This window comes from Myxocyprinus asiaticus, chromosome 22 (genome assembly GCF_019703515.2).
Source record: "Myxocyprinus asiaticus isolate MX2 ecotype Aquarium Trade chromosome 22, UBuf_Myxa_2, whole genome shotgun sequence".
NCBI classification, from domain to species: Eukaryota; Metazoa; Chordata; class Actinopteri; order Cypriniformes; family Catostomidae; genus Myxocyprinus; species Myxocyprinus asiaticus.
In genome coordinates this window covers 18111078-18123914 of record NC_059365.1, presented here as the reverse complement: position 1 = coordinate 18123914, position 12837 = coordinate 18111078, and the positions used below count along the sequence as shown (strand labels likewise).

The window sequence follows — 12837 nt, the reverse complement described above, 5'->3', positions numbered from 1 at the left end:
GTGATTTCCTACATATTGCAATATTACAATTCATGTCTTCAGGAGTTAAACGTTTTTTGAATGAGGAAAAAATGACTGTGTGCACCTTTAAATTTAATGTTTGCCTTTGTCATTTCCCCCTACAACAACAAATGATAATGGTCTACTTTTAATAGTCATCATACAGTCATTTTAGCCAACGAAATGCAATAAAAATGAAAAGATTTTTTCCAAAACAAGTCTTCTTAGGGACTTTTGTTTTGACGAGATAAAGACTGATGGGGGGCGGTGTGGACTGCTATGAAATCGGGAAAGAGCGAGTACGAAACGGAGGCAGAGGTAAACGTCAGAAGTTATCTGATCTCAAACCCAAATTATGTAAATACAGACATGACTACTTTGTGGTAGTATGTAGAAGATGAAATGCCCTACGCGATACGAGCAGACATGTATCTAGAACGCGAAACAATGGGCGTTATGTGTTGATGTAAGGAGGCGAGAGTCACAGGTTTTGTTCAACATTCCTCCCCGGCCGACCGACGCGTTGGGGGAAGCAGATCAAGTGAGTAATGCGTTCACTTTTCCAGCGAGAAGATGGATGAAAAATCCAACTACAGCCGGATCCTCATCGCACTGGTGATGATGTTGTTATTCGGCGTTATTGTGCTGCAATATGTTTGCCCTACGTCCGATTGCCAGTTGCTACACCTGGCATCATTGTCCACCAGAATGGGGAGTCGAGCGCCCGGGGAACACACAGGCGGAACCAACGGAGCCAGTGCGGGAGACCCGTATAGCTCAGAGGACGGTGCGTTGGCTCGATTCGTCCCGCGCTTTAATTTCACCACCAGAGACCTTTATCGCGTTGTAGAGTTCAACATCAAGGGGAAAGATGTTATAGTGTTTCTTCATATTCAGAAGACCGGGGGGACCACTTTCGGCCGTCACCTCGTTCGCAACATTCAGCTAGAGAGGCCGTGTGAGTGCCATGCGGGCCAGAAGAAGTGTACCTGCTACCGGCCAGGTAAACGAGACACCTGGCTGTTCTCCCGCTTCTCCACCGGCTGGAGTTGTGGTCTGCACGCGGACTGGACGGAGCTCACCAACTGCGTGCCTTCCTTCATGAACACCCGGGAGTCTCAGGAGAGGCGCAAAACTCCCAGGTGAGTTTTTCGTTCGTAATAATAACAATCATTTCTTTCGTTATGGTATTGTGGACTTGTGTATGGTGCTCACCACTCTTTCGCCTCATTGTTCTCGTTCAGTTCAGTGGTGAAGCCTCTTAGCAAGTCAATTATGCGGAGACAAAAGGTTTCCAACAGGTCAGACTCAGCCCGGAGTGTCTGTTTTTATTCAACACATTCCTGCAACAGGGGACCCATCATAGTAATCATTAGCTCTTTCAGACACCCTGGAGGGCAGACAGCCTGCTGGCACCAGAACATCTGCCATTATCACAGGCTTGTCCTTTTAAATAAACTTCCCAAAGCATGGGGACAAACAGTGTCTGATCATTATGTTTGCTTTGGGATGCATGGATTTTGATGATCAAATGTTGGGTGCTTTGCAATTGTTTAAATTGGTACGCTGGTACTTTTTCCAGTTGCAAGGAACCCATTTAATTTATAAATGTATTGTCACTAAGAGATTTCTTAACTTAATGTTTTTTGTAACTGTCTGCATCCCTTTTTGTGAAATACTGCTTGGCAAGGACTGAAAACATTTCAAGGAACAAAAACCGAGAACTAATTATTTTGCAGAACATAACCAAAATGTGAACAAAGTCCCTTTCAATTGTTCTGGAGTGAAAACGTTTATGTTGGTAACTGGTTAATAAGTGGTTAATTTTGTTCCGAGATTTTATATATAATTTTTTTTTTCCCCATGAACCCAAAGTTAAAATGGTTTTTCAAATTGAGAATTACACTTCCTATTGCCCAAAAAATTAGGCTTCTCTCTTTTTAGTTGAACATGAGAAGCATGTGCTTTGATTCTGAAGGAAACTGCTGCATCACACATTTCTTTGCCTTGATGGACTGTGAATGTAGCCTTCTGTGACACGCTGAAGATATTTTATACTAACATATATATATATACACACACACGCACAGGTGCTGGTCATATAATTAGAATATCATCAAAAAGTTGATTTATTTCACTAATTCCATTCAAAAAGTGAAACTTGTATATTATATTCATTCATTACACACAGACTGATATTTCAAATGTTTTTCTTTTAATTTTGATGATTATAACTGACAACTAAGGAAAATTAATAAGTCTGTGGCACTGCTGAAGTGTTATGAGAGCCCAGGTTGCTCTGATAGTGGCCTTCAGCTCTTCTGCATTGATGGGTCTGGCATATCGCATCTTCCTCTTCACAATACCCCACAGATTTTCTATGGGGTTAAGGTCAGGCGAGTTTGCTGGCCAATTAAGAACAGGGATACCATGGTCCTTAAACCAGATACTAGTTGCTTTGGCACTGTGTGCAGGTGCCAAGTCCTGTTGGAAAATGAAATCTGCATCTCCATAAAGTTGGTCAGCAGCAGGAAGCATGAAGTGCTCTAAAACTTCCTGGTATATGGCTGCGTTGATCTTGGACCTCAGAAAACACAGTGGACCAACACCAGCAGATGACATGTCACCCCAAACCATCACTGACTGTGGAAACTTTACACTGGACCTCAAGCAACGTGGATTGTGTGCCTCTCCTCTCTTCCTCCAGACTCTGGGACCCTGATTTCTAAAGGAAATGCAAAATTTACTTTCATCAGAGAACATAACTTTGGACCACTCGGCAGCAGTCCAGTCCTTTTTGTCTTTAGCCCAGGCGAGACGCTTCAGACGCTGTCTGTTGTTCAAGAGTGGCTTGACACAAGGAATGCGACAGCTGAAACCCATGTCTTGCATACGTCTGTGCGTAGTGGTTCTCCCCCACATTTTTGAATGGGTTTTGTTTCACAATCCTCTCCAGGGTGCGGTTATCCCTATTGCTTGTACACTTTTTTTCTACCACATCTTTTCCTTCCCTTCGCCTCTCTATTAATGTGCTTGGACACAGAGCTCTGTGAACAGCCAGCCTCTTTTGCAATGACCTTTTGTGTCTTGCCCTCCTTGTGCAATGTGTCAATGGTCATCTTTTGGACAACTGTCAAGTCGGCAGTCTTCCCCATGATTGTGTAGCGTACAGAACTAGACTGAGAGACCATTTAAAGGCCTTTGCAGGTGTTTTGAGTTATAATTAGCTGATTAGAGTGTGGCACCAGGTGTCTTCAATATTGAACCTTTTCACAATATTCTAATTTTCTGAGATACTGAATTTGGGATTTTCCTTAGTTGTCAGTTATAATCATCAAAATTAAAAGAAATAAACATTTGAAATATATCAGTCTGTGTGTAATGAATGAATATAATATACAAGTTTCACTTTTTGAATGGAATTAGTGAAATCAACTTTTTGATGATATTCTAATTATATGACCAGCACGTGTGTGTGTGTGTGTGTGTGTGTGTGTGTGTGTATATATATATATATATATATATATATATATATATATATATATATTATAAATAATATACATGCATGATTAATCCAGATACAAAGAAAAATGAGGTAAAAATTATATTTCTGTTGTCTTCACTGAATTACTGTTAGATATGACACAGATCTGATGCGGCCGGGTTCTGACCTAGAAGCAGATCTGTAATTTAAAACAAATAATTATATTTTATTAAATGAATAATTACGTGTTTAAATAATTTATAGATAAAATAATTCTGCCTGCATAAGATGATGTTTAGTCCAAACATGCCCAAGCAGTGTGAGATTTTGGCTATTAATTGATTTTAGATGGCCAGATCTATTTCCTTAAGCGCAAACAATTTTGTTTTAAGATATTATTATTTGGAAAAACATTTGTCCACCAAATCAAAGCATTGTCAACCAACAGGGAAAAAATAAAATACCATAAACAGAGAGGAACCCTTTTAGGCCCTCATGACTGTGTGTTGAGTGTTCCCGAAAAAATGCCAAAATATGATATTTATGTAAATTTTGTTCAGGTCATATGGTGTTACCCTGAGAAACAATATTGATGTTTTTTACTTAATTCATGATATTTGTAAAGGGGGGGGAAAAATAAAACACCTTGAAAAACATGTTTGAAAACTTGAGTTATATACACACATTAAAGGTGCAAGAAAAGTATTTCAATACCTTTTTCTTGATGGTTACGCCACATGAGTTTTTTTTTTTTTTTTTTTTTTTTTTAATGTGTGTGTTGTAGAAAATGCAAAAAATGTTAAATGTATGAATCCAAGTTGGACACAAAGATTACATTTCTACAAACCGGGTGTGTATGTGTGTGTGTGTGTGTGTGTATATATAAAATGTTTTTATTTTTTTTTTTTTTTTAAAACCATATTTAAGAGATTTCTCGTTTTTATCACCGTGAGGAGGGTGTGGCCGGGCCGTGAGGATGCACACCCGGCACTGAATTGTCCTAATCAGCCGGGAGGGGTATAAAGACGAGCCGGGGCACCAGTTTGAGAGAGAGACACACACACACACACACGGCCACTGTGTGTGGGTGTTTGTTGCTGTGTTTCATGTTATGTTTCAGTTTCTTTATTCCATTAAAAGTTTGACTGCTCAGCTGGTTCCCGCCACCTCCTTTCCCTTAAGCAGAGACTTTACCCATTAGGTGCCGAAACCCAGGATTTTGGAGGAAATGTACATCATCGTGGAGTCCTCACCGTTGGCGGAAGTTATCCAGTCTCTCGCCAGCATGCATCATGCTCAACATCAGGCCCTGCTTGAGCTGCGACAGGACCAGGATCGCCAATTCGAGGAGGTGCTCCGGGCTCAAGCAGAGGACCGGCAGGCAATCCGGAGCTTACTGCACCGGGAGAAAGCCCCAGCCACAACACTGGACACAGCAGCCCCCATGTCTCCGGTCATCTTCATGAAAATGGGGGCAGAAGATGATCCAGAGGCATTCATAGACCTCTTCGAGAGGACAGCCGAGATCTGGAGCTGGCCACGTGCACAGTGGTCAGCCAGACTCATCCCACGGTTGTCCAGAGAAGCCTAGCTCGTGGCGCATCAGCTACTGGCAGCGAGTATCCTGGTGTATGACAACCTGAGAAAGTCCATCTTGCAGCGGGTCGGTTGCAGCACCGACAACACTTCAATGAAGATGGATGCGCATGGCTGCCCGTTTGCCTTCACGCAAACAGCTCAGTGATGCATGCCGGAAGTGACTGCTGGCTGAGGACCATGACGCCGAGAGAGTCATCTATCTCTTGGTGGTGGAACAGCTGATATGTCGTCTGCCGAAAGGAACTGCGGAGTAGGTCCAGTGCCACCGCCTGCTGTCACTGGAGTAGGCCGTCCAACTAGCTGGACTTTCGTTCCCCCCTTCTCTCCTCTCTTACTCTGTCCCTTTTATAAAGCCCGCCGAAGGTTATTAAATTTGGGGGCAAAAGCATAGTCAAGGCTGTGGTTAGTTCCCGCCTCACCCATCCACTAAGTGGCCAGAATTTGAGATGCTGTTAAAAGGAATATGCGTGGATGTGTCCTGCAACAAAGTGTTTCGGTGTGTAGTATGCAATGCGCTGGCTGGGGAGGCAGAGCCGGGGCCATCTATGTCAGCTCCGTGTCAGGATGACGCAAGGGAGGGGGAAGTCTCGGCTTCCCCAGCCCTTACAGAATTCCCTGCAGGGGATTTCCTGCTGGAGCAGATGCGAGACAAAACCCTTAGGCATGCCTTCGACCGAGTGAAAGTAATTGGTCAACGTCTTCAGCTAGACATTGCACTCTCATATTCGTATTTTTCTGTTATAAATTATTGGTTGTATCGAGTGACGCAGGATGCTCCGACAAAAGATACAACCCAGTTGTTGATATTGAAGAGCCGTTGGAAAATGCTATTCCAAATGGCTCATAATCTAATGGCGAGGGGGGGGGGAAACATTAAACCGTCTAATGGCCGTTTCTATTGGTCGGGCATTCACCGGGATGTTGGCAGGTGGTTTCCAAAAGAAATCCTCACTGATCAAGACACTACATTTGTCACGAACTCTACGGAAACTGTACAAATTATTAGATTAAATCCATTCGCACAAGTGTTTTCCATCCACAAACAGATGGGTTGGTGGAACGATTTAAAACCCTAAAAAATGATTCGTAAGTCCGTACACGAGGATGCTAGAAATTGGGATAAGTGGCTTGATCCCCAATTATTTGCAGTTTGAGAGGTCCCACAAGCCTCCACAGGGTTTTCCCCATTCGAGCTGCTGTATGGGCGTCGGCCGTGTGGCGTGCTCAACATCATGCAGGAAGCTTGGGAGGAGGGACCTTCGAACAGCAAAAATGAAATTCAGTATGTTCTTGATCTTGGAGCAAAACTCCACACTTTGGGTCAACTAACACAGGAGAATTTGCTCCAAGCTCAGGAACGTCAAAGCTGACTTTACGACGGGCACTCGGCTACGGGAATTCGCACCAGGAGATAAAGTGCTTGTATTACTCCAACATCGAGCTTACAAATCACACGACGAGTGGGAGATCTTAATTGAGGTAAAACAAACAGAGGCGACGCACGTCAAATATACCATCTCAATCTCTTGAAATTTTGGAGGGAGGCGGTCCCTGTGACGTTGGCAATGGTAGTTCCAGAAAGGGCGGAGCTCAGGCCGGAGGTGAACGTAAAAGCCAATCATGTCACCCCAGTCACTTGCGGGGACCACCTCTCACCGTCTCGGGTCACAGAGGTTGCCAAGTTGCAGAAAGAATTTGCAGATGTGTTCTCGCCTCTGCCTGGTCGTACAAACCTCATATAGCACCACATCAAACTACGCCTGGGTTAGTGGTATGTAACCGTCCCTACTGGCTTCCCGAGCACAAGAAAAAAGTAGTTCAGGAAGAATTGGATGCAATGCTCGATATAGAAGTAATAGAAGAATCCCACAGTGATTGGTCCAGCCCAGTCGTTCTAGTCCCAAAGAGCGACGGGTCAGTTCAGTTCTGCATGGATTACAGAAATGTCAATGCAGTGTCTAAATTTGATGCAAACCCAATGCCTTGTATTGATTTAACTGCTTGATCGGTTGGGCACAGCTTCGATGCTGGATTTGACAAAGGGTTATTGGCAGATCCCCTTAACCCCAGTGTCCCACGAAAAAGCGGCCATCTCCACACCGTTTGGCTTACGCCAATTCGTGACACTTCCGTTCGGTTTGTTCGGGGCCCCAGCTACGTTTCAGTGCCTTGTGGACCGAGCTTACACTGCTGCCTGTCTGGATGACATCATCATATACAGGTGCATCTCAATAAATTAGAATGTCATGGAAGTTCATTTCAGTAATTCAACTCAAATTGTGAAACTCGTGTATTAAATTCAATGCACACAGACTGAAGTAGTTTAAGTCTTTGGTTCTTTTAATTGTGATGATTTTGGCTCACATTTAACAAAAACCCACCAATTCACTATCTCAAAAAATTAGAATACATAAGACCAATAAAAAAAACATTTTTAGTGAATTGTTGGCCTTCTGGAAAGTATGTTCATTTACTGTATATGTACTCAATACATGGTAGGGGCTCCTTTTGCTTTAATTACTGCCTCAATTTGGCGTGGCATGGAGGTGATCAGTTTGTGGCGCTGATGAGGTGGCATGGAAGCCCAGGTTTCCTTGACAGTGGCCTTCAGCTCATCTGCATTTTTTGGTCTCTTGTTTCTCATTTTCCTCTTGACAATACTTGACAATCAGGTCTGGTGAGTTTGCTGGCCAGTCAAGCACACCAACACCATGGTCATTTAACCAACTTTTGGTGCTTTTGGCAGTGTGGGCAGCTGCCAAATCCTGCTGGAAAATGAAATCAGCATCTTTAAAAAGCTGGTCAGCAGAAGGAAGCATGAAGTGCTCAAATTTCTTGGTAAACGGGTGCAGTGACTTTGGTTTTCAAAAAACACAATGGACCAACACCAGCAGATGACATTGCACCTCAAATCATCACAGACTGTGGAAACTTAACACTGGACTTCAAGCAACTTGGGCTATGAGCTTCTCCACCCTTCCTCCAGACTCTAGGACCTTGGTTTCCAAATGAAATACAAAACTTGCTCTCATCTGAAAAGAGGACTTTGGACCACTGAGCAACAGTCCAGTTCTTCTCCTTAGCCCAGGTAAGACGCCTCTGACGTTGTCTGTGGTTCAGGAGTGGCTTAACAAGAGGAATACGACAACTGTAGTGTCTGTGTGTGTTGGCTCTTGATGCCTTGACCCCAGCCTCGGTCCATTCCTTGTGAAGTTCACCCAAATTCTTGAATCGATTTTACTTGACAATCATAAGGCTGCGGTTCTCTTGGTTGGTTGTGCATCTTTTTCTTCCACACTTTTTCCTTCCACTCAACTATCTGTTAACATGCTTGGATGCAGCACTCTGTGAACAGCCAGCTTCTTTGGCAATGAATGTTTGTGGCTTACCCTCCTTGTGAAGGGTGTCAATGATTGTCTTCTGGACAACTGTCAGATCAGCAGTCTTCCCCATGATTGTGTAGCCTAGTGAACCAAACAGAGACCATTTTGAAGGCTCAGGAAACCTTTGCAGGTGTTTTGAGTTGATTAGCTGATTGGCATGTCACCATATTCTAATTTTTTGAGAGAGTGAATTGGTGGGTTTTTGTTAAATGTGAGCCAAAATCATCACAATTAAAAGAACCAAAGACTTCAACTACTTCAGTCTGTGTGCACTGAATTTATTTAATACACGAGTTTCACAATTTGAGTTGAATTACTGAAATAAATGAACTTTTCCACGACATTCTAATTTATTGAGATGCACCTGTACAGTCATGATTGGTAGTGGCATATGCAGCATCTGAGGTCGCTGCAACGAGCGGGACTCACGGCAAACCCCAAGAAGTGCGCAATTGGATGGGTGGATGTACGGTATCTGGAGTTCCATTTGGGTCATGGACAGGTGCGTCCCCAAATTGATAAGACTGCAGCAATTGCGACATACCCAAGACCAGAAAGGAGGTGAGACAGTTCCTGGGGCTGGCTATTATAGAAGGTTTGTGTCTAATTATTCGGACAGCACAAGCCCGCTGACTGATCTCACTATAAAGGGAGCTCCAGACCTGGTCCAGTGGATAAGCAGTGTCAACAGCCGTTTACATAGGTGAAGGCTGCACTTTGCGGCCGGCCGCTTTTACATGCACCTAATTTCTCTCTCCCATTTGTTTTACAGACAGACGCTTCGGCCTGGGGGCGGTGCTCTCGCAGGTGGTGGAGGAGGAGCGGCCGGTGCTGTACATTAGTCACAAGCTATCGCTGAGATTGTCTAAGTACAGCACCATTGAAAAGGAATGTCTGGCCATTTAAATGGGCTGTTCTTACCCTCCAATACCATCTGTTGGGGCAGGCCTCCACCCTCTGTTCTGACCACGCACCACTCCATTGGCCCCACCGTATGAAGGATACTAACGCGCGGATCACCCGTTGATATCTGGCTTTACAGCCTTTTAAGTTTGAGGCGGTCCACTGTTGATGATTTCTCTACAGAAATGGGGGGGGGTGGTACAGGCCAGATCGCTCCCTGGCCCGAGTCGGGCGTGGTGGAGTGTTCGTCTGGAGGGAAAGTGTTAAGGGTGAACACACCTGTTTCTGACTGCAGTGAGCAATGGGGAGAGCGATGTAAGGAGGAACCAAGCCAGAGACCGGGAGAGAGTCGTGCTTCAACAGCCCGTCAATGTGTTTGTGTGGAAGCTGAGAAACTGTTTGAGTTATTCGTTTCTAAAACCCTACCTTATGGAATTGAAGCCCACATTTTCCCGTTTCCTCATCCATCCTTTAACCCCATGACAATTACCTCAGACAACCTTATTCGTCAGTGCCCCATTGTTGACTCTGTTGCTTGTGTCCATATGTGTGTTACTGTTACTCTTTTTTTTTTTTTTTTTTTTTTTTTTATGTAGTTACATGGAAAATGCCTAATCAGAAAATGATAAACCTACATTGTAATATAAGGTGGTTAGTTCTCTAAATGGAAGCCCATTTTAAGCACTCTATGATAATGTCCAAATGATGGTACAAAGGAAAACTGCAAACAAACAACTCAAAACTTTTGGGTACAGAAAGGTAAATTCTAATACAATACAGTGCCTGCTGTAAAATAAATAAAGCGCTTTTAAAGCCCATTTATCTAATTGCAACTGCAATTATTATCATATGGGCTCATTGTGGCTTGTAAGTAAAGGGAAAGGTGGTGATTTGATGAGAGCGTGAGGCTCTCCAGAGACATTCTCTGCTATTGCTGAATGGATTTGTCTTAGCAGCCTTAATTGATATTCAGATGGAAAGTGTTCTAGATGTGAGTGGAAAGAAGATTCTCCTCATTCACTCATTATGCTAAAATACCTGTATTTACCAGCACCCAACAATAATTAATTCTGTTTTCCATCAAGATCTGTTCCCCAACACTTGACTAACAGCAACTGCACTATGAATAATTCTGTTACTGTGCACATGCACAAAATGACAACATTAGTCCTCTTGATGATTCATATGCTTTATTAAATGTAATTTTGTTTCTCTTTTTTTTTTGTGGATCAAGTGAATGGGGCAATAGCTTTTGCTTGATCTCGTTTTGCTACATGGGCATATTTATATAATTTTATCAAATTAATTTGAATTAATTTTATAAAGAATGTATTTGATGTAAGAACTTTTAAAATTCCATCCTAAAACTATTTTCTCTTCATGTAGCAGGAACTACTACTACATTACGATCTTGAGGGATCCAGTGTGGCGGTACCTGAGTGAATGGAGGCACGTTCAGCGTGGTGCCACCTGGAAGGCCTCTAAACACATTTGTGATGGGCGTTTACCTACTCTGACCGAGCTGCCCAGCTGTTACTCCAGCGATGACTGGTCAGGCTGCTCTTTGGAGGAGTTCATGGCATGTCCTTATAACCTGGCCAACAACAGACAGACCCGTATGCTGGCAGACCTCAGCCTGGTGGGCTGCTATAACCTCTCAGTCATGAGTGAGAGCCAGCGTTGGGCTGTGCTACTAGAAAGTGCCAAGCGCAACTTGCGCAACATGGCCTTTTTTGGCCTGACCGAATATCAGCGGAAGACGCAATATCTCTTTGAACACACATTCCACTTGTCCTTCATTGCACCGTTTACGCAGCTCAATGGCACTCGGGCTGCAAGTGTCGAAGTGGAACTGGAGACCCAGCGGAAGATTCGGGAGCTGAACCAGTGGGACGTGAAGCTGTACGAGTATGCGCGGGACCTCTTCCTCCAGCGTTTCCAGTACGCGAGACAGCAGGAGCGCAGGGAAGCTCGTCAGCGACGTCTGCAGGAGAGGCGCAAGCTACGTGCCAAAGTGAAGCCTTGGTGGGGGGTAACTGGAAAAGTTGTTTTTAAACCCACCAAAGGGCCACAGCTGATTGTTCAATCTCCTGTTTTGAGTTTCTCAGAAGAAAAACAAATGAACATGGAAAAAAAGCTAGAGACTGAGACAGAAGGCCAGGTAGAGGACAACTGGTTAGAGGAGGATGACAATAAAGCCATTTTCGACTATTTAGAAAATGTGGAACAGTGGAGGTAGCCAATAGCTATTTGGGAAGACGGTTGTTATTAATGAACTCTAGAAAATGGTGATTTCGTTTTATTGCAATGGGGTTCTCCATAATCCTTAAAGCCCAAATTACCCCTAATATGTGAAATATTAGCACAGACGGGTTATTTGTTGTTGCTCTTTTTGTGTTTTATAGACGCAAGCATTGTGTGGAATTCAGAGTAAAATTCCAATATATTTATTCTTAAAATATAATTTCACTGTCTTGCCGCCTGACCTGTCTTGTGCCCTGTGACCTGAAAATATGCTAAAATCCACCCGCCTATCACCACTGTGCCACTGAGGAGGGTGTTTAACTCCAGTTTGCACCTGGGAGATCATCCCTGCAATTAATGTACTGTAAGACACTAATGAATGAAAATCTAATCATGCTAATCGTGAAAGCCAAATGTTGGAATGTTTCAAACATGCCATTTCCCGATCCTGCTGTTCAGAGGGAGATGCTGGTGGCAGCACAGTTGTATTTACATTACATAATGTAAGAAAAGAATTCAAAATATTGCCTAATATTTTATTTTTTTGCGTTGGCCCTTTAAGTGTCCTCTACTGTCACAATTCCATACACATTACAAATCAGCCTTATGGTTAAAGGGATAGTTCAGCCAAAATAATTTACTCACCCTCATGCGGTCCCAGATGTGTATGACTTTCTTCTGCTGAAGCTTTTTAGAAGAATATATTAGCGCTGTAGGTCCATACAATGAAACTGAATGGGTAATAGAACTTTGAAGCTCCAAAAATCACAAAGGCAGCATAAAAGTAATTCATGACTCCAGTGGTTAAATCCATGTCTACATAAAGTATATGATAGGTGTCAGTAAGAAACGTGTTTTTTACTATAAATCTCCACTCACATTCTAAAAGTGAAAGTGGATATTTATAGTAATAAAAAAAAAAAAAAAAAAAAAAAAAGGACTTAAATGTTGATATGTTTTGCACCGACAACCTGTCATATACTTTCTGAAGACATGGATTTAACCACTGGAGTCATATGAATTACTTTTATGCTGCCTTTGTGATTTTTGGAGCTTCAAAGTTCTATTACCCATTCAGTTTCATTGTATGGACCTACAGAGCTAATATATTCTTCTAAAAAGCTTCGTTTGTGTTTAGCAGAAGAAAGAAAGTTATACACATCTGGAATGGCATGAATGAGTAAATGATGAGAGAATTTTCATTTTTGGGTGAACTATCCCTTT

At 43.0% G+C, this 12837-nt stretch overlaps 1 protein-coding gene across 2 annotated transcripts; it reads left to right on the top strand.

The window, feature by feature from the left end:
• Positions 1–279: 279 nt before the first annotated feature.
• hs6st2 (heparan sulfate 6-O-sulfotransferase 2) lies at positions 280–12339 on the top strand. 2 transcript variants are annotated; one of them, XM_051650310.1, is made up of 2 exons: positions 280–1142; positions 10759–12339. In XM_051650310.1, exons 1-2 carry the CDS (start codon positions 574–576, stop codon positions 11606–11608), a joined length of 1419 nt encoding a protein of 472 aa, XP_051506270.1. In that variant the 5' UTR covers positions 280–573; the 3' UTR covers positions 11609–12339. The 2 variants fall into 2 exon arrangements, with proteins under 2 accessions (XP_051506270.1, XP_051506269.1); XM_051650309.1 differs by having other exon boundaries at positions 10756–12339.
• The last annotated feature ends 498 nt before the right edge of the window (positions 12340–12837 follow it).